A 23,179-nucleotide genomic window follows, 5' to 3' on the forward strand; every position below is an offset into this window, starting at 1 on the left:
GAATAACACAATACTTTCTATTTCCTAACATAGGACCATGAAAAGAATAATTTACATTTTTCCATTAAAATAGTATTGTTCTTACTTTTTTCAAATGTTGATATCATAGAGGAAACATGGGAGTTTGTTTATATTTGGGGAACATCATAGCCAAAGGTGATTTATTTCTCTTCTATTAAATAAAGCAAAAATAACTGGATAAAAGTATACTCCACATTCAATTATCTCCTAAAATATATTTATGGCCTACAAAACTTAAAAAGATGTCACATAGTAAACATTTGATTATACAAATAGTTGCATGAGGGGCCCCAAATTCTGGTTCAAGACATTTTTGAAATCTATGCATATGAAAATCTTCAAAACGTTCATGTAAAATGCACATTCTGAAAATATTATACATAGATTTTATATTTTTGTGCCCACATAAGCTTATCTTTTTAAAAAAATTTATTTGAGAGGTAGAGTTACAGACAGAGGCAGAGACAGAAAGGTCCTCCATCCACTGGTTCACCCCCAAATGGCTTCAGCAGCTGAAACTGGGCCAATCCGAAGCCAAGAAGCAGGAGCTTCCTCTGGGCCCCCTGCATGGGTACAGGGGCCCAAGCACCTGGACCATTTTCCCACTGCTTTCCCAGGCCGTAGCAGAGCTGGATCAGAAGTAGAGCAGCCGGGACTCAAACCGGTGCTTAATATGGGATGCCAGCAGCTTTACCCACTATGCCACAGTGCTGCCCCCCAAAAAACAGACTTATTTTTAAATTCCATTTTCCCATGAACTTTTTGAAGTATATTTGTGTATGTATTAGGCACATGAACTTCTTCCTTTTATTACTTTCCAGTAGGATTCTGAAACTTAGATTATCATTCGAAAAGATACATAGCAAAATGAAACTTCTACCTTGGAAGTTTGGTTCTAATCTCAGGTGAGTCTTCTTAGTAGGATAAACTCACCTTCCATCTCTTCCACTGGGAAGTGGTCTACCAGCAGTATGGAAGAAGAGCCCCTCTCTGCTTAAAGTTCCTCTTAGGGTTTCTCCTTCATTTCGACAAATATTTTCAGGGTTCTTCTGTGAGCTGGGCTATTTCAAGGGACAAAGCCCTTAAAGTTTAAACCCCTCCGATTCTATTATTGTGTCAATGAATAACTGAAACAAAGTGTCACTGGTCGGTCCTTGCCCCACCTAACAGAATCTACTAGGGGCTAAAGAAATGCCAAGGCTACTTCTGCCTGGGCAGTCAAAATCCTCCTCAGGGGATAAAGTCTGAGCATGTACATTCAAAATGATTGGACGGCATAGAAGGAGTGGAGATTTCCAAACAGAAAAATTAAGCAAAAGTTTAAAAAATTGAGCAGTTCTGAAACAATGTTGTCTAATTAGAGGGGAAGTTTTGCTATTACTTAAAATCAAATGCATAGCAACAACGATTAGTATTTTACTAATGAATTATGTAATCAGCAGACTACAGAGGCGAGATTTCAGTAGCACAGGAGAACAGCAGGTCTAGTGTTGCTTCTGAAAGCTGTCAAACCTAACCAGAGGTAAGGAAGGCTAAGTAATGCTGGGCAATGAAACACTCCACTATCTCAGTGGCTTAAGGTAAGTTTATCACTTGCTTATGCAGATGCTGCAGTGGGTTCTGGGGTTCTCCGGACAGCTGTGCTCAGGGTGATAGTTGAGCATTTCAGGATTCTTCAGTCTCCTGCTACCTCCATGACTGCAGCCACAAGGGAGGAGAGCACAAGACGTAAGGCACTGGCCCTTACACGCTTCTATCAGGAAATGAAACCTTTCACATCTGCTCATATTTCACTTACCCAAGTTGGCCCACATGGCCATACCTGATTTCACTGGCGTGGGGAGCACAACCCTCCCCTATGCCTCACACACCAGAAGGAGGAAAGGAAAAATCCGTGAGCACTGAAAATGCCTTCAGAGTGATGAAATGTTCTGAAAACCTTTTACACTTAAGATTAGGCTAATGGGGTCCACAATGTTACTGGCATGTCATAAATTAAGGATGAAACTAATTAAAGTTTTAGTCTTGATCCTGTGATTGAAAGTTATAGACATTAAGTAGTTTCACTGTTACTCAACATTTGCATCATTGTGCAAGCAACTGTAAACGCTACTCATTTAGAGGCATAAATGATTCATGAAATTGTTTAACTTGAGTTATTGTTTCAAGATTAAAATCCAGAGGCATTTAAGTGAACTGCTTTGATAATATTACTTATTTAAAAGGAGGTTTTCATGATATGGTTCCAAAGTGTAATGCAGATAAGCCACATTTTTTCTTCCCATAGATGCACTGAAAAGACGGCACTCCACACTGAAAGCAACAAACACCAATGCTTCCCTATAGGCAAACGGCCTATTACTAGATACTTAAACTAAATTTCTGCAATCCGGTTGCTACGATAAACAACTACAGAAATACCTAGTTAAGCATTAGTTCTAAATATCAATTTAATTCTAATACTCAGCAAATGTTACCCCACAAAGATGAAGTGGCTAACAGATTTTGTTGCTTGATGTTAATACTATAGCAGAGGTTCTTCTCTCCCTTAGATACTCCTTCCTATAAGACCTATCAGTTGATTCCAAAAGATTTTATTTTTAGACTGTAGGTTTTAAGTTATCTGGTTAAGTCACCTGCTTAATTTCACATTTTCTGAAAGCAGGCATTTGGATCCTCCGAAATAGCTTGTACCTTAAAACAACTGGCACTGATGAGAATCTCAATGAGATCTGCAAATATACCTGTTTGTCAGGTGTAGCGAATCATCTAAACAGTATGCACGTGGGACACAAGCACAGGGCTGTCCCTACATGATTCTTCTATTCCTGTAAAACTTTCAAGAGGTGAATGCATAAGCCCCAGCATTCAACTCCAGGTTTATGGATTGTTATCAGATGTAATAATGCCCAGTCCTCACGTCACAACTGTTGTTGGTCTGCATAAAGAAAGTAAGAAATGCTTCCGAAGACAAGGCAAGCTCAAACCTGCTGCCGATTAGAAAGATCAGTGTCACAGGTACGCTTTTCACAATCATTCGTAGAGGTCACGTTAAGAAGCACACACACAAAAAGCCCCAGTCCTGGTTGTCGAAGGTCAGACTGCAGGCCAGGCAAGCTTGCAGGCCGGGTTCTACGAGTTTCTCTTCGCACTTCCGCAGCCGGCCGGTCCTCCCCAGGCAGGTACCCCTCCTGCCCCACCTGTCCGGTATGGGCGCGCCCGGCTTCCCGCAGCCCAGGCCCTAGCGGTGGGAACGGGAACATTCCGGCAGGGAGCTAGCTACCTTTCCGCTTGGCTTCCCTAGCCGGTCCCCAAAGACCCGAAACCCTGGGGAAGGAAATTCCAACTCGCTCCCCGCCCGCCCCCTCCCCGGTCCTCTCTCCGGCTGGCTGCCTCGCTCGCTCCGATGCCGCCGAGCTGGTCCTCACTTCTGGGCGGCCGGGCGGCTGGTTCCCGAGCTCGGGCCAGAGCATGGGGCAGGGTGAGTGCGCGGCCGGGGAGAAGCCCGCGGGACCGAGCTCCGGGGAGCGCTGGCTCTCTCTGTCCAAGTCCTGGATTGAGAGCTAAGCTGCCAGGGCGCAGGCCGGGGGCGGGAAGAGGAGGAGAGGAAGCTGCGAGAGAGAACAGGCGAGCCACTGTCTCCCTTTGAAAAGAAAGTAGGAGTCCTGGGTGGGAAAAGAGAGATTCGCCCTTCCAACTTCTCCTCGGGAGAACTTTTACCAGGGCATTGTGTTTGTTCCAACTCGGCCGTTGGAGCCCCGGGTGCGCTGCCGGCGTGGCGGCCGTGCCTGCGCGCCCGGCACCGCTCCTCCTCCACCTCCTCCTCCGGCAGCCGGGGCAGCTCCACTCCCTCCCCGAGAGGCGCCAACTGGCTACCCAGTAAACCCCACGGGGCGGGGGCTGCAGCGCCGCCTCCCGCCGCTGCCGCTGGAGCCCGCTAGAACCTGCCGCCACGGCGGCAGCGGCGGCGCCCGCGGGCACCCAGCCGGACCCGCAGGTGGAAGCGCACCCGGGAGGCGGGCCGGCCGGACGCTCACGCGGACCGGGCGGGCTCTCGACGCGCGGCCGGCCCCGGGAAGGCGCGCGGCCCGCCCTGACCTCCCGCCTCTCCCACCCCAGCAGTGACGCGCCGCCTCCGAGCTGGAGCCCGCGCAGCGCCGCGCAGGGCGATGGACGGCCGAGCCCCCAGCGCGCACGACGCCCCGGCGGCGCCCCCGACGCCCGCCGCCGCCGCCTCAGGGTAAGCCCCGAGCGCCGCGCCGCCGTTCGCCCGCGAGGGCACCGACGCCTCGCCGGCTTCACCTGCCTGGCGACTCGCTGCTCTGCCAGCGGCCTGACTCCCCGGCCGTCCTACACGCGGCCGGCGAGGCGGCGTCCTCCCGGCCTTGCCGGAGGCCGCCCGGGCCGGGGGCTCGGGCAGTGTTGGACGGCTTTGCCACTGGGGCTGCACTGGTTGCGGAAGGCCAGCTGGTTGCCAGGGATTGGGTGAGGAGTACGGGAGCAAAGACTATAACAAAGAGCCCCTTGTTGGAGCTCTTGGAGCGGTGGACGATACCTGTAAGCGAGCTCCCTAGAAAGGAAGAGAGAGGGAAAAAAGTTTCCTTGTTCAAGGGCAGGGGCCTGGGCGGTGGAGCGGTGTCGAGGAGACTGTTAGGAAGGGGCTTTCGGAGGGCGTCGCGAAGGTGCGCCAGCTGTCAGCCCGCCTGACAGTTCCGGGAGCGGGCGGGGTGCTCGCCTCTCTCTCGGGGGTGTGTGCGCCCGTGGCCAATTGCGGGTGCCAAAGCCGAGCGCGGAGGCAGATTGCAATCAACTATTCTTCTCACATGTTTTGAGGAGAGATTGGAGGGGAAGGGGCCCGTCACATGGTGAGTTAATATTAAATGAAGCATGCCTTCCTGCCAGATATGCTAATCATCACCTTGCCCAGCAGTTGGGTAAACAGGCCGGAGAACAGGTAGTTCTGCAGGAGATGAGGAGAACTGAAAATAACCCTGGTCTTGGTCAATAGCGCAGGCGTAGCAGGCAAGCCCGTTGGGCTTCTGAAGCGGGAAACCCTTTTGATTCCTGTAACTTTTTCCTACAAGTGTTCCCGCTACCCAGATGTCCGTTCTTTCTTAATCTGAACGTAGGAGCGTCCTGATGAGAAGATGAACATTCGAGAAATACAAACGTGGAGGAAAGAAAATATCTGCTTTGTAACACCGAGGAATGAGAGTTGTGCAGTTTTTCTGACCGAATAGTGAAGTCAGTTTTCCCTGGAACATGACAGGCGTTTCCTTAGAAGCAAGTCACAGCATGTTTGTTCATCAGAGACCATGCGAACACTAGCAGTTGTAGAGAAGAAACATGGAAAAGTCTCAAAGCAACATGACTAAGCTAAAAGACATTTGTATAGTGCTTACGTAGAGGGAACATGTCGCGTATGAATTAATTCTTTCATTTTGCTGCAGTTGGCTGTCTTCTTCCTGCAAATAGCCCTATTGCTGTCGACTTCTGTCTCATTTCCCTAGCTTTCTCATTGTGTGGATATTGTCATAGATCCTCACATTAGGATATCCGAGGAAAGAAACACATTGGGAGACATAATGAGTATGAAAGCAAGGTCTTTGGAGCTGCAGAGCTGTGTAAGTTGAAGATGGACCAGCTTTCAGAGTACTGAAATGTATCCAGGTAGCACAAAACAAGATAGTATTGAACTGGTGGATTTGGAATGGATTAGGTTAAGGTACTGAAAAAAAAAAAAACCCACTTAGGGGGTTGGCACTCCACTTCCAGTCCATTTCTATGTTAACCTGGGAAAGCAGCAGAAGAGATGACCCAAGTGCTTGGACCCCAGCACCCACGCGGGAAACTTAGATGAAGCTCCTGACTTAAGCTGTTGGGGCCATCTGGGGAGTGAACAAGTAGATGGAATATTTCTGTATCTGTGTGTCTCTCTCTGTAACTCTGCCTTCCAAATAAATCTTTAAAAACAAACCTACCCACTTACACAAAAATATCCCCACAGGTGTCCAGAAATTGAGTTAATACTTTTTAAATTTTTTTAAAGATTTATTTACTTGAAAGAGTTAGAGAGAGAGAGAAAGAGAGAGGTCTTCCATCCATTGGTTCACTCCTCAAATGACCAGGCCGGAGCCAGGAACTTCTTCCAGGTCTCCCATGTGGGTGCATTTATTTGCACCATTCTCTGCTGCTTTTCCAGGCACATTAGCAGAGAGCTGGATCAGAAGTTGAGCAGCTGGGAGTTGAACCAGTGCCCATATGGGATGCTGATGTCACAGGTAGAGGCTTAACCCACTGTACCACAATTCCAGTTCTCCCCCAACAGCCTACCAGCCAAAATTTTTTTAAATTGAGAGACAGGGCTCCCAGCATTTGGCTCACTGTGCAATTGTTGGCAATGCTGAGGCTGGACCCGACAGAAGCCTGGAGCTGGGAACTCTATCCAGGTGTTCCATGTGGGTGGCAGGAATCCAACTATTTGACCCATCAGCTGTGCCTCCCAGGTTGTGCATTAGCAGAGAGCTGGAATCAGGAGCTGAGACTTGAAGGCAGGCACTCAGCTATGGGTTGCAGGCATCCCAAGCCGTGTCTTAACTATGCCAAACACCTCTCTGAAATGCTGCTTTTGAATAAAATAGGAGAGGACTATAAAAAGTTCACGGAAAATGTACTTGAAAGATAAACTTATCTTTAGCAAATAAAGTTGAAATACATGCATAACTTTTTTCATAATGCACATTGCCCATTAATGTTTTGAAGACCCCTCTTTGAGGTCGGAAGGCTCTGGGTTGAAGGAATGGAAAGAGCTTTCTAGTGACAAGCATGACTACAGAGAAATACGTTGGGTTTACTTTGGAGAGTTTAAAGGTAAGCTGGTAAATTCTTTGCTTTAAAAGAATGTACAAAAGTGCTTTTCTAAATTCTCAAATTTGAAGCATCTTTCAATTTTTCATTGATTTTTTTACTTATTTGAAAGGCAGAGAGACAAAGATCTTCTGTCCACCAGTTCATGCTGCATTAGCATGAACTGCTATTCATGCCTGCAATAGCCAGATTGGGTTAGGTCAGGCTGTAGCAAAAAGCCAGAAATTCAATCCTATTTGCTGACATGGGGGGCAGGGACCCAAGCACTTGAGCTATTACCTGCTGCCTCCCAGGATGAATATTAGCAAGAAGCTGGAATTTGGAGCGGAGTGGGCACTCTCAAGGCCAGGCATTATGGGATATGGACATTCCTAAGAGGCAGCAAAAACCCACCCGCAAGGAGAATATTTTTGAGATCTTTGCCATCTCTTCTTCACATGTAAGGAGGAACATCTGGAAAAGTGCTTCACATCCTTTGTAAAAACACCACCCTCACTGTATTCTTTTATGTTATTCTGTTCAGAGATGTTATCGCCATCTGAACAATATAAAACCATTACTTCTCTTCTTGTCCGTTGGCATAATCCAGGCACCTGTTAAAGAATATTTATTGAATCGTCATTATGGCTTTGTTCTTTCTCAAAAACCTATAAGATTAAAATACTTTAAATCATGGGAGAAACATCCTCTATAAGAGTATTTGGAAGGCGGCAGGTTGCAATCTTAGAGTTATAATTGTTAGGTTTTGTACGTAAACTCCTTGCTGTAAGACTGACTAATGATGTCATGACTTAGTGCTTTAATTGCCAGTGCGGCCTAACTTGTGCTTATCCTGGATATTACCATCCGCAAGGATTCCTCTGTAGCTTTCCAAGTTGTACACAGTTGTTATAGATCATTCTGTTTTATTTTCCTTCTTTGCTTTTTATTTTGCGATAATATTTAAAATGTACACTACACTCGAAGGCTTAATACACCTCTAAAGAGTTCAAAAAATAAAAAATGACCATAATTCAGCAGGAAAATAGGCAATGGCTATACACAGTAATCAAAGGAAAGAATGTTCAACTTCACCCATAAAGTAAATTTTAAATAGTCACACAATCATTAAAACTGTGGTAGCCTATAATTAACAGTTTGTTCAAATCTTTAAAACAAAATTTGACAAAACTATATTTGCAGCAAACCTGACAACCACAGCATTTCTTTTTTTCTGGTTTTTTTTTTTTTTTTTGGACAGGCAGAGTGGATAGTGAGAGAGAGAGAGAGAGAGAGAGAGAGAGAGAAAGGTCTTCCTTTTGCCGTTGGTTCACCCTCCAATGGCCGCCGCGGCCAGTGCGCTGCGGCGGCGTAACGCGCTAATCCGATGGCAGGAGCCAGGTATTTATCCTGGTCTCCCATGGGGTGCAGGGCCCAAGCACTTGGGCCATCCTCCACTGCACTCCCTGGCCACAGCAGAGAGCTGGCCTGGAAGAGGGACAACTGGGACAGAATCTGGCGCCCCGACTGGGACTAGAACCCGGTGTGCCGGCGCCGCAAGGCGGGGGATTAGCCTAGTGAGCCACAGCGCCGGCCACTGTTTTTGTTTTTAAGTTTAGTTTCCTCATAAAAGGGAAAACATGATATTTGTCTTTTGTAACAGGTCACTTTAAAAAAATATAGTGCATCTTCATATTTTACAAATGAGACTCTGAAGCCCAGAGACACTTTGTCACTTTACTGAAGTCCCAGAGCAAGGTAGTGGCAAAACCAGAAGGAAAACCCAGGGCTTGAGTGCACGGTTCTCTGTGTTAACTATTTTTTAGTGTTTTCTTCACCATAGAATGAGTTGATAATCTACATTTTAACAAACTGCTGGTGTTGCGTCATTAGCTTAGTGCTATGGTTTATCCCCTCTAAAGTTCCTGTGATGGAAGTCTGATTGCATTGGTAAGAGGGTTAATGCCCATCTGGTGGGAGTAGGTGGCTATACAGCAAGTTTGGCTTTCTCTCCTTGCTCACTTCCCCTTTCACACATGTGCTTTTTAACCCAGATAGCTTTGCCCTGGTAGCATTGTCCATAATATGGCACAGGCAGAAGGCCCAGACTAGAGGCCACACATTTGGGGCACCTACTCTGGACTTTCAACCTCCAAAATTGTGAGATCGGTAAATGGATTTCATTTTAAAATAATGTACCTCGCCTCAGTTGTACACTTTTCTTCTTCTTTTTTTTTTTTGACAGGCAGAGTTAGAGAGAAAGGTCTTCCTTTTCTGTTGGTTCACCTCTCAAGTGGCCACTACGGCTGGGGCGTTGCGGCCGGCTCACTGCGCCGATCAGAAGCCAGGAGCTTCCTCCTGGTCTCCCATGTGGGTGCAGGGCCCAAGGACCTGGGCCATCCTCCACTGCCCTCCCAGGACACAGCAGAGAGCTGGTCTGGAAGAGGAACAACCGGGACTAGAACCCGGGGTGTCGGTGCCACAGGCAGGGGATTAGCCTAGTGAGCCGTGGCCTCAGTTGTACACCTTTGAGATAAAAGTGGTTGATAGCCTCCTCCTGATGTGCATTACTTCTGTGATAAAATTGCACTTTCAGGAATGATCCTTTTGAGAAGTCATTGTTCTCTGGTCCCTCGGCTGCAGCGTTTTGTCTGAGATTCTAAATTATAGTTGTAACATTGCATTGAGTAGTTTAAAAGTTTTTAAGTTACCTTCTTACATTTAACTCAGCATCATGCCTTCCTACAAATTATGTAGGGTAGGTGCATTTTCTTTCCAGGGAAGCAACAGTGCAGGAAGTTGTAGCTGACTTAGGGCAGGTACTGTAAAGTTCCTGCCACCAAGGGATTTGACTCAGTGCTGCTCTTGTCTTTCATCTTGGCCTTCTATTCACTGCTCAATCCCTTCCCAACAAAGGTTAGTCTCATTTCTTAATGGATAAGTATGTATTTTTATTTTTTTCTTGTGGGCTTGTTGGTTGGCATTTGAAATAAGGCTAAGAATTTAGACCTCAAAAGCCATTGAATTTTAGAAATTTTGACTTTTCTTATGAGATTGTTTTCATGCAAATTATGTAGATTATTTTTATTTATAATATATGATATAAATCTTATATAAATGTATTATTAAACAGAATTAGACTGTTTATTTTGGTCTGTCTTGTGCTTGACTCAACAGACCAAACCAATATAGAGTTCAGTCACATTTACTGAGGTTTGGCTGGTTACAGAAGACCCTGTAGCCAATTAACTGATTGAAGTATAAACGATTAATGACTTGATCTGTAACCATTGGGATGATTTACTTGATTTTAGCATATTGAGTTGTTTTCTGTGTCAAATACCTATATTTGTTATCTGATTACCATGTTGGAATTTTCAGAATGTCATGTGGTGCTGGGAGTTGCCTGAGTCACACATCAATCTTGTTTTGCTGTGCTCCAATAACTGGAATTTAATTGATCTAAGGATTCCCATTGAATAGTATTCACAGGCATTAAATAAGAATATATAACATACACGTATAATATGTATTCATGTGTGTATGTAATTGTATGTTTTCACATATATGAAAGTTAACTGGTTTGATTTGCATAGGGATTTAGTTGAGAATAATCCCCTTCCCCTTTTTAAAAATATATTTTGAAAGTTTCAGGCCGGCGCCGCGGCTCACTAGGCTAATCCTCCGCCTAGCGGCACTGGACAACCGGGTTCTAGTCCCGGTCGGGGCGCCGGATTCTGTCCCAGTTGCCCCTCTTCCAGGCCAGCTCTCTGCTGTGGCCAGGGAGTGCAGTGGAGGATGGCCCAGGTGCTTGGGCCCTGCACCCCATGGGAGACCAGGAAAAGCACCTGGCTCCTGGCTCCTGCCATCGGATCAGCGCGGTGCGCCGGCCGCAGCGGCCATTGGAGGGTGAACCAACGGCAAAAGGAAGACCTTTCTCTCTGTCTCTCTCTCTCACTGTCCACTCTGCCTGTCCAAAAAAAAAAAAAAAAAAAAAGAAAAAAGAAAAAAAAAAGTTTCAGATAGAGGGAGAGAGAGGAAAAAAAGATTTTCCATCCGCTGGTTCACTCCCCAGATGGCCGCAATGGCTGGTGCTGAGCAAATCCCAAGCCAGGAGCCAGGAGCTTCCTCTGGGACCCATGCGGGTGCAGGGGCCCAGGCACTTGGGCCATCCTCTACTGCTTTTCCAGGCCACAGCAGAGAGCTAGGTCGGAAGAGGAGCAGCTAGGACATGAACTGGTGCCTGTATGGGATTCTGGTGCTGCAGGCAGACACTTAGCCCACTACGCCACACCTCCAGCCCTGAGAATAATCCTTTTTATAATTGTTTTCTACAAAGTAGAAATACTGGACTGGTTGGTTTGTGTTTTCTTTTAAATAGAATAATAAACACCAATGGAGACACTGGAAAGTTGAAGTATTGTTTTAAAGGATAGGGTGACTTCTTCAGTCCTGTGGATATTGCAGTATTCTCCACTTAAAAGTAGTTTTGTTCTCTGCTGATTGAGTTACTTGCAGTCAATTAGGATCCAACAGTATTATGTGAAACATTCCAGAAATAAATAATTGCTAAGTTTTAAGTTGCGTGGCATTCTAAACAATGTGATGAAGTCTGGTCTTTCCACCTGGAAAGAATTACCCCTTTGTTCAGAGAATTCACTCTTTATATGCTACCCATCTGTTAGTCACTTAGTAGCCAACTCCAATATCAACAATTCACTGTAGTGGTTTCTCAGTGCTTGTATTTGAATGACCCTTATTTTACTTAATAATGGTTCAAGCCTCAAGAGCAGAGATGGCAATTAGGATCTGCCAAAGAGAAGTAATAAAGTACTTCCTTAAGTGAAAAGGGGATATTGTTGTAAGGTATTCACATAATTTTTACTGCAGCATATTGTTAAATTGCTCTATTGCTAATCTTACTGTGCTTACTTTATAAGTGTGTCATAGTTATGTATGGATGGGGGAAAAACAGTGTATATATAGGGCTCAGGACTTTCTGTGGTTTTAGACATTGTCAGGTGGAGTCTCAGAAATTATCCCCCATGGATAGGAGGTACTATTGAATTGAAGTTACTCAGGTTTTCTTTCTTTGTACTACACTTAAAATGACACTAATCTCTTAGAAAAAACGACCTGATTGCTGACATCCACTTGGATGCTTAATCTTTAGAACATATACTAGAGCTCATGTTCTTTATTTGCCTAAACAGATAAGCATTTTTTTTCTTTGACTCCTTGAAATTTAAATGTTAAAAACTTAGTTGACCTTATTTTGAGGGATCCTAATTTTTTTTGTTTTTGACAGGCAGAATTAGAGAAAGAGAGAGAGAGAGAAAGGTCCTCCTTTTTCTGTTGGTTCACTATGCCGAGATCCGAAGCCAGGAGCCGGGTGCTTCCTCCCTGTCTCCCATGCGGGTTCAGGGCCCCAAGCACTTGGGTCATCCTCCACTGCCTTCCCTGGCCAAAGCAGAGAGCTGGACTGGAAGAAGAGCAACCAGGGCAGAATCTGGTGCCCTGACAGGGACTAGAACCTGGGGCGCCGGCGCTGCAGGCGGAGGATTAGTCAAGTGAGCCGTGCGCTGGCCAATCCTACTGTTTTGATGCTGAAACAAATCTTCAGAAATAGACCAAGGGAATAAAACCCCACATTTGCAGCTTTGGAGCTAGGGAGTGAATTGAAGGCTTAGTAAAAAATAAGGAGTGCTTTAATAGCTGCTTTTTAAAGCTTTGAGTGCATTTATTGGCTCTAAAGTTTTATTGATTTATGAACTGAATTCTTATTAGTGAATGTTTACTGAATACTTAAATGACTTAGATGGGAATCATCTAGAGAACTTTAATATCCATGCTCTCATACCCTTGCCCATTCTGATTTTATTTGGTTCAGACAGACTGGAACACGAGTATAGCTGATTTTAAAATGCGGTGTAGGTGACTCCAATTTGCTTACAGTGCTGAGAAACATTGATTAACTACATTGATATCAACAGTTGAGTTGGAGATAATGCCACCAATGTGATAGAGGCCTCTATTGATTAGTTTTAGGTACCTAAAGTCAGCATTGAGGTTAAGATGCTAGCACCTCATTGGAATCACTGGGTTGGATGCTTGGTTCTGGCTCCGGACTCTGGCTTCTTGCTACTTCTGATCCAGAGAGGCAACAGTGGTGGCTCAAGTAACTGACTTCCTGCCACCCATGTGCGAGACCAGGATTGAGGTCCAGCTCTGATTGTGGCCAGCCTGGGCACTGTGGGCATTTGGGGAGTGAACTAGCAGTTAGGAGTTCTCTCTTTCTCTTTAAAATTTAAAAGTTGATTAAAATATATTAGCCTAATTGATCAGCAATTATGATGTAAACATTGAAATGACCCATTGCCTGATTTTTTTCTCTTCATGTTTTTATTGTAGTAAAATGTGTGACATAAATTTTGCCATCTTAACTATGCAGTCATCATCACCATCCATCTCCATAACTCTTTGTATCTGGCAAAACAAACTCTAATACACATTGAACACTATACTTTCTCCTTATCCTCAGTCCTTGGTAATTGCCCTCTACTTTTTATAATTTTTTGACCATCTGGATGTACCTCTTTTAAGTGGAATCATACAGTTTATCTTTTTTTAAAAAGATTTTTATTTATTTGAAATAGTTAGAGAGATGGCGATTTCATCCACTGGTTCACTTCCCAGATGGCTGCAATGTCTAGGGCTGGATCAGGCTGAGGCCTGGAGCTAGGAGCTTCTTCCAAGACTCCCACATGGGTGGCAGTATCACAAACGCTCCGGCCATCTTCTGCTGCTTTTACCAAGCCACTAGCAGGGAGCTGGATTGGAAGTGGAGCAGCCGGGACATGAACTGGTTCCCATTTAGGATGCCAACATTGCAGGTGGTGGCTTTACCCACTGTGCCATGATGCTGGCCACCCTCAGCAATTTCTTTTTTAAACTAGTTTATTTTACATAGCATAATCAAGGTTCATCCATATTGTGAGATTATCAGTATTTCATTTCTTTTAAATTATTTATGTGTAAGGTAGACAAAAATAGATCTTCCACATCTGATTCACTACCCAAATGCCTGAAACGTCAGGGCCAGAAGAGGCCAGAGCCACGAGCCATGAGCCAGGAACTCAGTCTGGGTCTCTTATGTGGGTGGCAAGAACCTAAATACTTGAGCCATCAGCCCTCACCTTCTGCCTCAGAGGGAGAATGATAGCAAGAAGCTGGAATTGGGAGCAGCACTGGGACTCAAACCTAGGTATTCTAATATGGGATGCAGGCTACCAAGTGGTGTTTTAACTCCTGTGCCAAATGCCTGCCCTTAATTTTTTAATTGAATAATATTCTGTTGTGTCTGTAGATCATCTTTTGTTTATCTGTTTCTCCATCAGTGAATATTTGGTTTCCTTCCACTTCTGGTTATTGTGAATAGTGTTCCTATGAATATAGGTGTACAGCTATCTCTTAGATACCCTGCTTTCAATTTATATAATTAGCAATGAATTGCCCATCCTAAGGCTACTGTGCTTTTCAGGTTATGAGTAAAACATATTTTTAAGCAAAACTATTTTTAGTTTTTTGAGATCTGCCATACTGTTTTCCAGGGTACTTGTATATTTTTACATACCCACAGATAGTGCACAGAGATTCTGATTTGTCCACATCCTCTCCAGTGGTTGTTTTCTGGTTGATATCTCTACTGTTCCCATCCCCCTCCTATACACGCAGACAGTAGCCATCCTAATAGGCATAAAGTAGTATCTTGTCCTGGATTTGGTTTGTTTTTCACTAATTATGAGTGATTTTGTGCATCTTTTCATTGTCCGTTAGTGTATATTTTTGGAAAATGTCTACACAAGTCATTTGCCCCTTTTTAAAATTTGTTTTGGTTGCTGAGTTTTGGGAGTTCTATATTCTGGCTATTAACCTCTTATATTTATATGTCATAAAAGAATCATTTTTCCTCTGCTCTGACATCAAACAACACAGAAAACTTTGTAACCTTCAGTGGTGTGGGTATTTCTTGCCATGAGAAAGCAATCAGTCCTGTGGCAGCAGACGCTAGCAGAGTGTCTGTTAATTTAATTCCATTTTGACACTCCCTGGAGATAGCATCAGATCCCATGGGCTGAGGACTCACGTATCTAAGATTACCCCACTTATTTTAGATAGTAGTAGAAAGTCACAGTATGATTTACCTGTAATTCCTCCCAAGTGCCTATAAATCAGGGTTCCCACAACCCCAGTTCCTTCAGGTGTGATTAGTGGCTCGCATAATGCAGGGAAATACACACTATTTATTATAATGCTCACCCCCTATTATAAGGGTATAAAGATACAGAGAATGCAGCTGAAGAGATGCATGCAGAAGGGGTGTGGAGCTTTCTCCATGTGTTGAGCTATCTAGAAGCTCTCTGAAACCTGTCCTTCTGGGTTTTTATAGAGGCTTTTTTGTACAGACATGATTGCTAATAGGCTGGGTGGGGAACTCAGCAAGGCCTGTCCATTCAAATCCACCAGCATTCCTTTCTCAAAGGTATGGGGCAGGACCCCTCTGGAATGAGGAGGGTCCTTTGACCCATCTCAGTTTTTATGACCTGGCTTGGTGAGGGAGTTATAAGCCAGGTATTGTGGATGAAAACCAAAATGTATTTATCATAGTATCAGTTTGTAAAAAGTTTAAAGGGTAGCCACAGCCTCTTTCACAATATATTACTGAGGAATCTAGATGGAGACGATATAGACTGCAAAGCCAAAAATATTTGCCCTCTGGCTTTATAGAGAAAATTTTCTGACCTCCTAACCTTAACTTATAAAGTTGTTGAATGAAGTACTTTACTTACTACTGGAGACTTCTAAATATTAAAATTAAGTTTCAGGACAAAATGATTTATATTGTGGGAAGAAAGTAAAATTTATAATAAGGAATTTTGCAGAAAGATAATTGATTTCTTTTTAAGGAATGACTAGGCTTGACTCTTTGACAAATATTTCAGCTTTTTAACATTTATAAAATATTGGACTGTATCATAAAGAGATGTCTAGACTTCTATGCTAGAAAAATTTCCATGAAATATGATTGGCAGAGTTAGGATGTTGAGAAACAAAGGTATCTAGGAAGAAATGGACCAGTGGTGGGAGGAGTTCCTATCTAGTTTTTTGTGTTTATGCCTATTTTACAAGTTAAGTACTGTCTTCGTAATTTCTAACAAGTGTTATTGTTGATAAAAAATGTTTCATATCATTAAGCTTCTGGTGTTCCAACATTGCTATGATAGTTATGAGACATATTTTTATGACTTTGCTTTGCTAAATTTTTCCCCCATCTGTTACAGTGAAAACAAACTAAAAGTATGGGAGAAAGAAGTTTCCCATGACTATTTATAAAGGGCCAAATGTCTTCAGTTTTGCATACAAAGTTCATGTCTGTGGAATGAATCCCATGGAAGAGGCTCTGAAAGACTGGCTAGCCTTTAGCACAACGCTAAAGTGAGCTTGGGTTTTTGCTTCTTTCCCAAAGAGTTTAAGTTCACAACACTACTTTTTTTTTGTACTTTTGAAATTTATTAAATAAAAGTTTTCTATAAATATATGTGTAATGAAAGTAAGTAAATAAATACATTTTTCAAAAAGATGGCTAACCTTTAAAAAAAGGCATTTTGAAAAATGACACCAAATTAACTCCTGCTAAATGGAATTACTATGACAATGGCATATAGATAACACAACACTACTTATAAATTTAAATATTTTGACTTTAAACATGAGAATTTTGGAGTTTGAATTTTGGAATATTTTGACATTTTTTTCATTGGGATAGCCATCTCACTGCTAATATGGTGAAGATTGTAAAGGCAGGAGGGTTTAGTAAGTTCAATCCATAGAAAGTTGAAAACTTACATTTGTGGCTCGTGGTGTGTGTGTGTTTTTTTTTCCCTGACAGGCAGAGTGAACAGTGAGAGAGAGAGAGAGACAAAGTTCTTCCTTTTGCCACTGGTTCACCCTCCAATGGCTGCTGGGGCCGGCGCATCGCGCTGATCCGAAGCCAGGAGCCAGGTGCTTCTCCTGGTCTCCCATGCAGGTTCAGGGCCCAAGCACTTGGGCCATCCTCCACTGCACCCCCTGGCCATAGCAGAGAGCTGGCCTGGAAGAGGGGCAACCGGGACAGAATCCGGCACCCCGACTGGGACTAGAACCGGTGTGCTGACGCCACTAGGCAGAGGATTAGCCTGTTGAGCCGCGGTGCCAGCCTCATAGTGTGTTTTAAATACTTCTAGACTTTCATCAAGATCAAGACCAGCCGGCGCCGTGGCTCACTAGGCTAATCCTCCACCTTGCGGCGCCGGCACACCGGGTTCTAGTCCCGGTTGGGGCGCCGGATTCTGTCCCGGTTGCCCCTCTTCCAGGCCAGCTCTCTGCTATGGCCAGGGAGTGCAGTGGAGGATGGCCCAGGTGCTTGGGCCCTGCACCCCATGGGAGACCAGGAAAAGCACCTGGCTCCTGGCTCCTGCCAGGATCAGCGCGGTGCGCCGGCTGCAGCGGCGGCCATTGGAGGGTGAACCAGCGGCAAAGGAAGACCTTTCTCTCTGTCTCTCTCTCTCACTGTCCACTCTGCCTGTCAAAAAAAAAAAAAAAAAAAAAAAAAAAGATCAAGACCATCCAAGTTTCCTAGGGAATAAAGTAAGCTATGTGGGGCTCTAAAACTCGTGGTACCCTATGTGGACAACATCCTGATTACATCTGTGCCTTTCCCTGCTAATATATCCTCCTAAGGGACACAGCTCCAAGGCAGGCCTTCAGGAATTTGCGGAGGAGAAAACACAGTGCACTAAGGAACTGGAATTTTGCCTACTCTCTAGGAAAGATAATGTAGCCCCATTAACACTTTGAAGTGTGTGGCTGTAAGACTGAGAATGGAGGTGCTAGATGAGCAGGGAGAGGAATTACCTTTGGAATCCTTTGTTTTTGTGTCCTCTAGTTTCCTTGTTATCTACTCAATTTCCCAATTGCAATTCTGGATTTAGGGATAATATACATTCTTGTAAATGTATGGGTTAGTAGTACAGAGGTTTTCATTTGCAATTATTCAATACTTGAAAATTCCTATATTTTGGGAGATATGTATTTGAAAATAGTCAAAGTGATTCTGAAGTGTGTGAGTTAGTTTGGGTTCAAGATGTGACTATACAATAATGGTTTGGGTTTTTTTTTTATATGCTGTGTGGGTTGGCTTTAAGAAAAACTAAAGGACAAAGGTGGCAAAATATGTCTTTAAAACTGTAACATCATTGGAAAAAGTACATTATTTCTCAGTGTGATTAATTTGAGGGACTAGCACCAAGTAATTGGCATGAATTCTGATGAATTTGTTAAAGAACATTTCATTTTATAGCCCAACGTCACAGCTTCTGTACTTAGGACATAATCCACTTGTAAGGAAGTGGAATTAAGAAACTCAAACCTTGGAGAGACGTTCATTGCCAGTCCTCAAGGATTCCCATCTCTCTACTCTGCCCTTGCAAATGTGCACATGTTCTTATTCTGGAGAAGCAGAAATGAAGAAGTATTAATGAGCCCAAGGGGAGTAGTGGTGGCGGGAGCCAAAGTTTTTAACAGTTGCTACAGCTTTTTCAGTTCAGATGAGATTGAAAAACAGGAAATTGAGCTACTAAATGTGAAAATCACTATCACTCTACCATTCCCAGTCTTGATAGATGTGCCATAGTTTCTAGACCTGCTGCACACAAGATGATTAAAGGCATAATCACTTTATTTTGTCCCTCATGCCAAAGTGGAATGCCTGAGAGGAGTAATCCTTTGCTTTTGTTTTTTGATGCCTCTAAGTCACTTGCTGTAGCATTGCTTTCATAGAATTAAGAATGAAACAGGGTCACTGTCTAATGGGATGGCACCTGTGTTTCCTGGTCTGTGGCAGCTCTCATTATTCCCAGGTATACTTAATTCTGTTATTTTTGGCAGCAAAAGTGAGCAAAGTGTTCTTACACTATGGGAGTGGGTTCTTCCTGTCTTTTGCTCCTACATAAAATGTGTTCCTCCTGACTTGTAGAGAGCAGCTAGATAACTTTATCTTAAAGCAATAAATAAATGAATGAATAATTTTTTCTGCAATGCCTCAGTAGTGAAAGCTGGAAGAATGTCATCAAGTAAAAAGGAAAAATAAATTTAAAAATTTTATACCATGATTTTATGCTGTGGATTTTTATCTTGAGTTTTCTCTTAAAGTTTAATTGCAATACTTTATAACCTATGAACTTGTATTCCTCCTCTAGGTAAGTAAGGTGTGACTTCATTTGACTGAAAAATACTTGAGTAATGACCTGAAAGGGGAGATCAATCATTTTACCCTCTCATTGATTGGGAGAGGTTCAAGATATGAAATTTGTCCCAATCTCTAATTCACTCCGGTTTACTATCCATCAGTTTGCTTTTTTTAGACCGACTGAAAATCCAGTGTTCAATAGCAAGTCACCTGTATGTTTGTGACTCTGTATCTACATAGAAATATGTAGGAAATTCAATTGTAGATGATGCTAAGAAAATGCACTCCTGAAGTCTGTGCCTATGTCCTTGTGAAGTCTTGGAACACGTTTCCAACACTAACCTACTTCTGTGGCTGTAAGTAGTATTGTGCTGGGTTTGTTTAGCAAAGTTTTTAGAGTTTTCTAATCAAATTCAAAATTTCATAATCAAGGATACTTCAGATACTTTAAGGAAAATTGCATTAAAAGATACATTTATTCTGATGCAAAAATCTTTGAAAGCAGTGCATAGATTTTGTAATAAGTATTTTTATGAACTTTTTAAAAGATCTCTCATATGCATAAATTTCAAGTGTTTTGCACCAAAATAAACAACTTTTAATTCCATTTTCCACAGACTTCAAATTTGATGTACCCTGTTATGTATTTGGATGCAGTACTTTGGGATTTTCATATTTTGCATGCCATATTGAGGAGACTAAGCAGATTATACAGGCTTGAATTAGTAGTAATTATAACATTTATCCAAAGGTATTGAGTGAATATTTGCTATAATTTTTGGTAACCTAAATCCATTTTTATTTTTTATTCTCATAGATTAAGCATATCAGATTTGAAATTGGCAAGAATGGGTGTTTTGAATGTCATGGATTTGGGACAGTCATGGTTTCCTTATATTACTGTACACCACCATTCATAGAGACTAAGTTTCTGGTATCACAGATACTTGAATGGTTTGAACACCAATGGTATTTAAGGAGTAGTCTTGAGACAGCAGGAAGTGGTATCTAGTGCTGAAGGCATTTACTTTAGGATGCAGAGATCTCAGTGCAAGCTATTTAATTTCATCTTTGACATCTTTTATTACCTGCTAATCTTTACAGGCTATTTCATGAAATTTCTTAAGCAATTTTTCAAAGTTCTGATACTTAGCCGTTTTACTTTAATAGTTAAAAGCAATTTAGAATTATTTGCATTTTGAATCGGGAAAGCCTTCCATTTATTGTGATATTCACTCATCGGGTGATGGTTGAGGAACCTGTCACAGTTTGGGTGCCACTCAGGTGGTGGGCTATTGTGGATGATTTCCTATACATAACCTCTGTGGCGCTGCCTTCAACATTATACAGCCTGATGCAGACCTATTTTCCACATGCTTGGAGATGGAAAGAAAGCATGGAAAGGAGGGGAGCACGCAGAAGTTGAATGTGGAGGCCTTTCTTCTTAAATTTAAGGAGCTAGTAAATTCCCTAAAATTAACACTAATAATGAATTTTCATTAACATGTGTATTTAAAAGTCAAAGACTGGGCCGGCACCGTGGCTCACTAGGCTAATCCTCTGCCTTGCGGCACCGGCACACCGGGTTCTAGTCCCGGTCGGGACGCCGGATTCTGTCCCGGTTGCCCCTCTTCCAGGCCAGCTCTCTGCTGTGGCCAGGGAAGGCAGTGGAGGATGGCCCAAGTGCTTGGGCCCTGCACCCCATGGGAAACCAGGAGAAGCACCTGGCTCCTGCCATCGGATCAGTGTGGTGCGCCGGCCGTGGGGCGCTGGCTGCGGCGGCAATTGGAGGGTGAACCAATGGCAAAAGGAAGACCTTTCTCTCTGTCTTTCTCTCTCACTATCCACTCTGCCTGTCCAAAAAAAAAAAAAAAAAAAAAAAAGTCAAAGACTGGCTATCTCAAAGAAAAAATGCTTTGTGTTTATTTTGAAGATAAAGTGGGACAATTTGGGATATTTGGGGTAATACCCTGTTCATATACAGTTTCATTTTCATTTTGTGTTTAAATACATCAAGTACATTTCACTTGTTTGTAGTACTTTTATTGACCCCTATATCATCTGATTTTTTTTTTTAAAGAGATTATTTATTTGAATGGGAGAGAGAAAAGGCGGGGGAGGGAAGAAGAGAGAAAAAAACCTCTTCCATCTGCTGATTCATTCTCCACATATGCAGCAACAGCCAGGGTTGGGCCATGCTGAAGCCAGGAGCTCCAACCAGTTTCCCCCATGTGGATGGGAGGGACCCAAGCACCTGAGCCATCATCTGCTGCCTCCCAGGTACATTAAGAGAAAACTAAATGCAAAGTATAGCAGCCCGGACTCTGATCAGCACTCCAGTATGGGATGCAGGTGTCCAAAGTAGTGGTTTAACCCACTATTCCACAACACCTACCCCTCTGCTTATGTGTTCTTACTACTGGTTTCAGGGTATGGAGAGGAGAATTTTCTTGGCTTTTTTTCTTCTTTGGTTAGTTAAGTAGGTACCTGCTTTTCTAAATGGAAATTTAATCATACTTGAATTTGCATTTAAAGATTAAGATGAAAGATCAAGAAATTGCAAAATATATTCAGTGAATAAAACAATGAAGAAAAGTTTCTGATGGTGGAAGAAAAAATCCACTATGCTAATGCTAGACTGTGCCGGCCACTGAACAAGCAGTTTGAGGTTGAGGGCTTTGACCCTTTATGTTCACCTTGCAACTCTTGTACTGTTTTGTGAAATCCTTCTGTGATGTTAGGTTATTAGGAAGTGTTTTCTGCCCAACACTATGTGAGTATTTAAGCTCTTCAGAAATACCAAATACGGTTTTTGAGGGAAAGATTTTCGTTCAGTATTACAGTGGTGGTGGCAATGACAGTTAATCTTTACAGTGGTATTTTTGATCACACCATTTATTTTCATATGAGAAAAATTCAGAAGAGAAAAACAACAGAACAGTGAAAGTTCTCCTTTGGCCCCTGTGTGTCTGTCACCCAGTGTTTTCTCCCCAGAAGCAGTCCATGTTACTAGTTCTTTTGAATCCAAGTAGAATATTCTGTTTTGGCATTGTCCAATGAAAATACACAAGCTTCAAATATAATTAAAATTTTTCTAGGAGCCATATTAAAGATTAACGTATTATATAACACTGGTTAACATGAGTATATTTCTAACCAAAAAATCTTTCTTAAACAGAAAAGTACACTTAGATTTGATATTTACATTAATTAAAATTAAAATTTGAGTTTCTTAGACTACTCACATCTCCAATGCTTAACGGCTTTTCAGTCCTACTGACTACCATATGGGACATGAATCGCCTTAAGAGTGATGAGCAAATGAACATGTGTGTTATTGCTCTTTCTTTTATATGCACTTAGTGGTGTTTTGGATCATGCTTTTTACTTGACAATATATCTTAGTAATTATATTTCTTTACACAAAAGGCTTTATTTTTTGCTCTGTTGGTGTAGTCTATCTTTGTAGGGATGGACTATAATTTATATAATCAGTCCCTGTTGATGGATATTTAGATTTGATTTTTCCTCCTGTTCTCCCTCTGCTTTGGCTACTAAGTGAGCATTTTAGCATACTTTGTATGGTTTATAATTTATTGTGAAACCTAAGAGACAGAGGCCATATTCTTGTTTTTTTTTTAAGATTTATATTTATTTGAAAGAGTGACAGACAGGGAGAGACGGAGGAGAGACAGAGAGGGAGACCTTCATTCACTAGTCCACTCCCCAGATAGCCACAAAGGCTGGGGCTGAGCCAAGCTGAAGCTTGAAGCCAGAAGTTTTCTCCAGGTCTCCCATGAGGGTGTCAGGGGTCCAAGCACTAGGAACATCTTTTGTGGCTTTTCCCAGGCCACTAGCAGAGTTGTTTTGGAAGAGGAGCATCTGGGACACGAACTGGCACTCATGTTAGATGCCAGCATGGCAGTGGTGACTTTGCCGCTATGCCGCTTGGCCAGCCCTGAGGCCATATTCTAGACTGCTTTTGTGTAAATTGCAGGATATAATTTTCCCCTTATACCTACATAC

At 42.9% G+C, this 23,179-nt stretch overlaps 1 protein-coding gene across 16 annotated transcripts in view; it reads left to right on the forward strand.

The window, feature by feature from the left end:
- Positions 1-3,305: 3,305 nt before the first annotated feature.
- Positions 3,306-23,179, forward strand: part of COBLL1 (cordon-bleu WH2 repeat protein like 1) — a 193,958-nt gene continuing 174,084 nt past the window's right edge. For 5 of the 16 annotated variants that reach the window (XM_070070744.1, XM_070070745.1, XM_070070752.1 and 2 more), the window contains exons 1-2: positions 3,372-3,502; positions 4,141-4,261. In XM_070070744.1, the coding sequence (XP_069926845.1) occupies positions 3,493-3,502; positions 4,141-4,261 (131 nt within the window). In that variant the 5' untranslated portion in view covers positions 3,372-3,492. Of the gene's footprint in view, positions 3,503-4,140; positions 4,262-4,668; positions 4,887-23,179 lie in introns of those variants that run through there. The other 11 variants (XM_070070742.1, XM_070070743.1, XM_070070751.1 and 8 more) reach the window with 6 other exon arrangements.

This window comes from Oryctolagus cuniculus, chromosome 3, assembly GCF_964237555.1.
Source record: "Oryctolagus cuniculus chromosome 3, mOryCun1.1, whole genome shotgun sequence".
NCBI lineage: Eukaryota > Metazoa > Chordata > Mammalia > Lagomorpha > Leporidae > Oryctolagus > Oryctolagus cuniculus.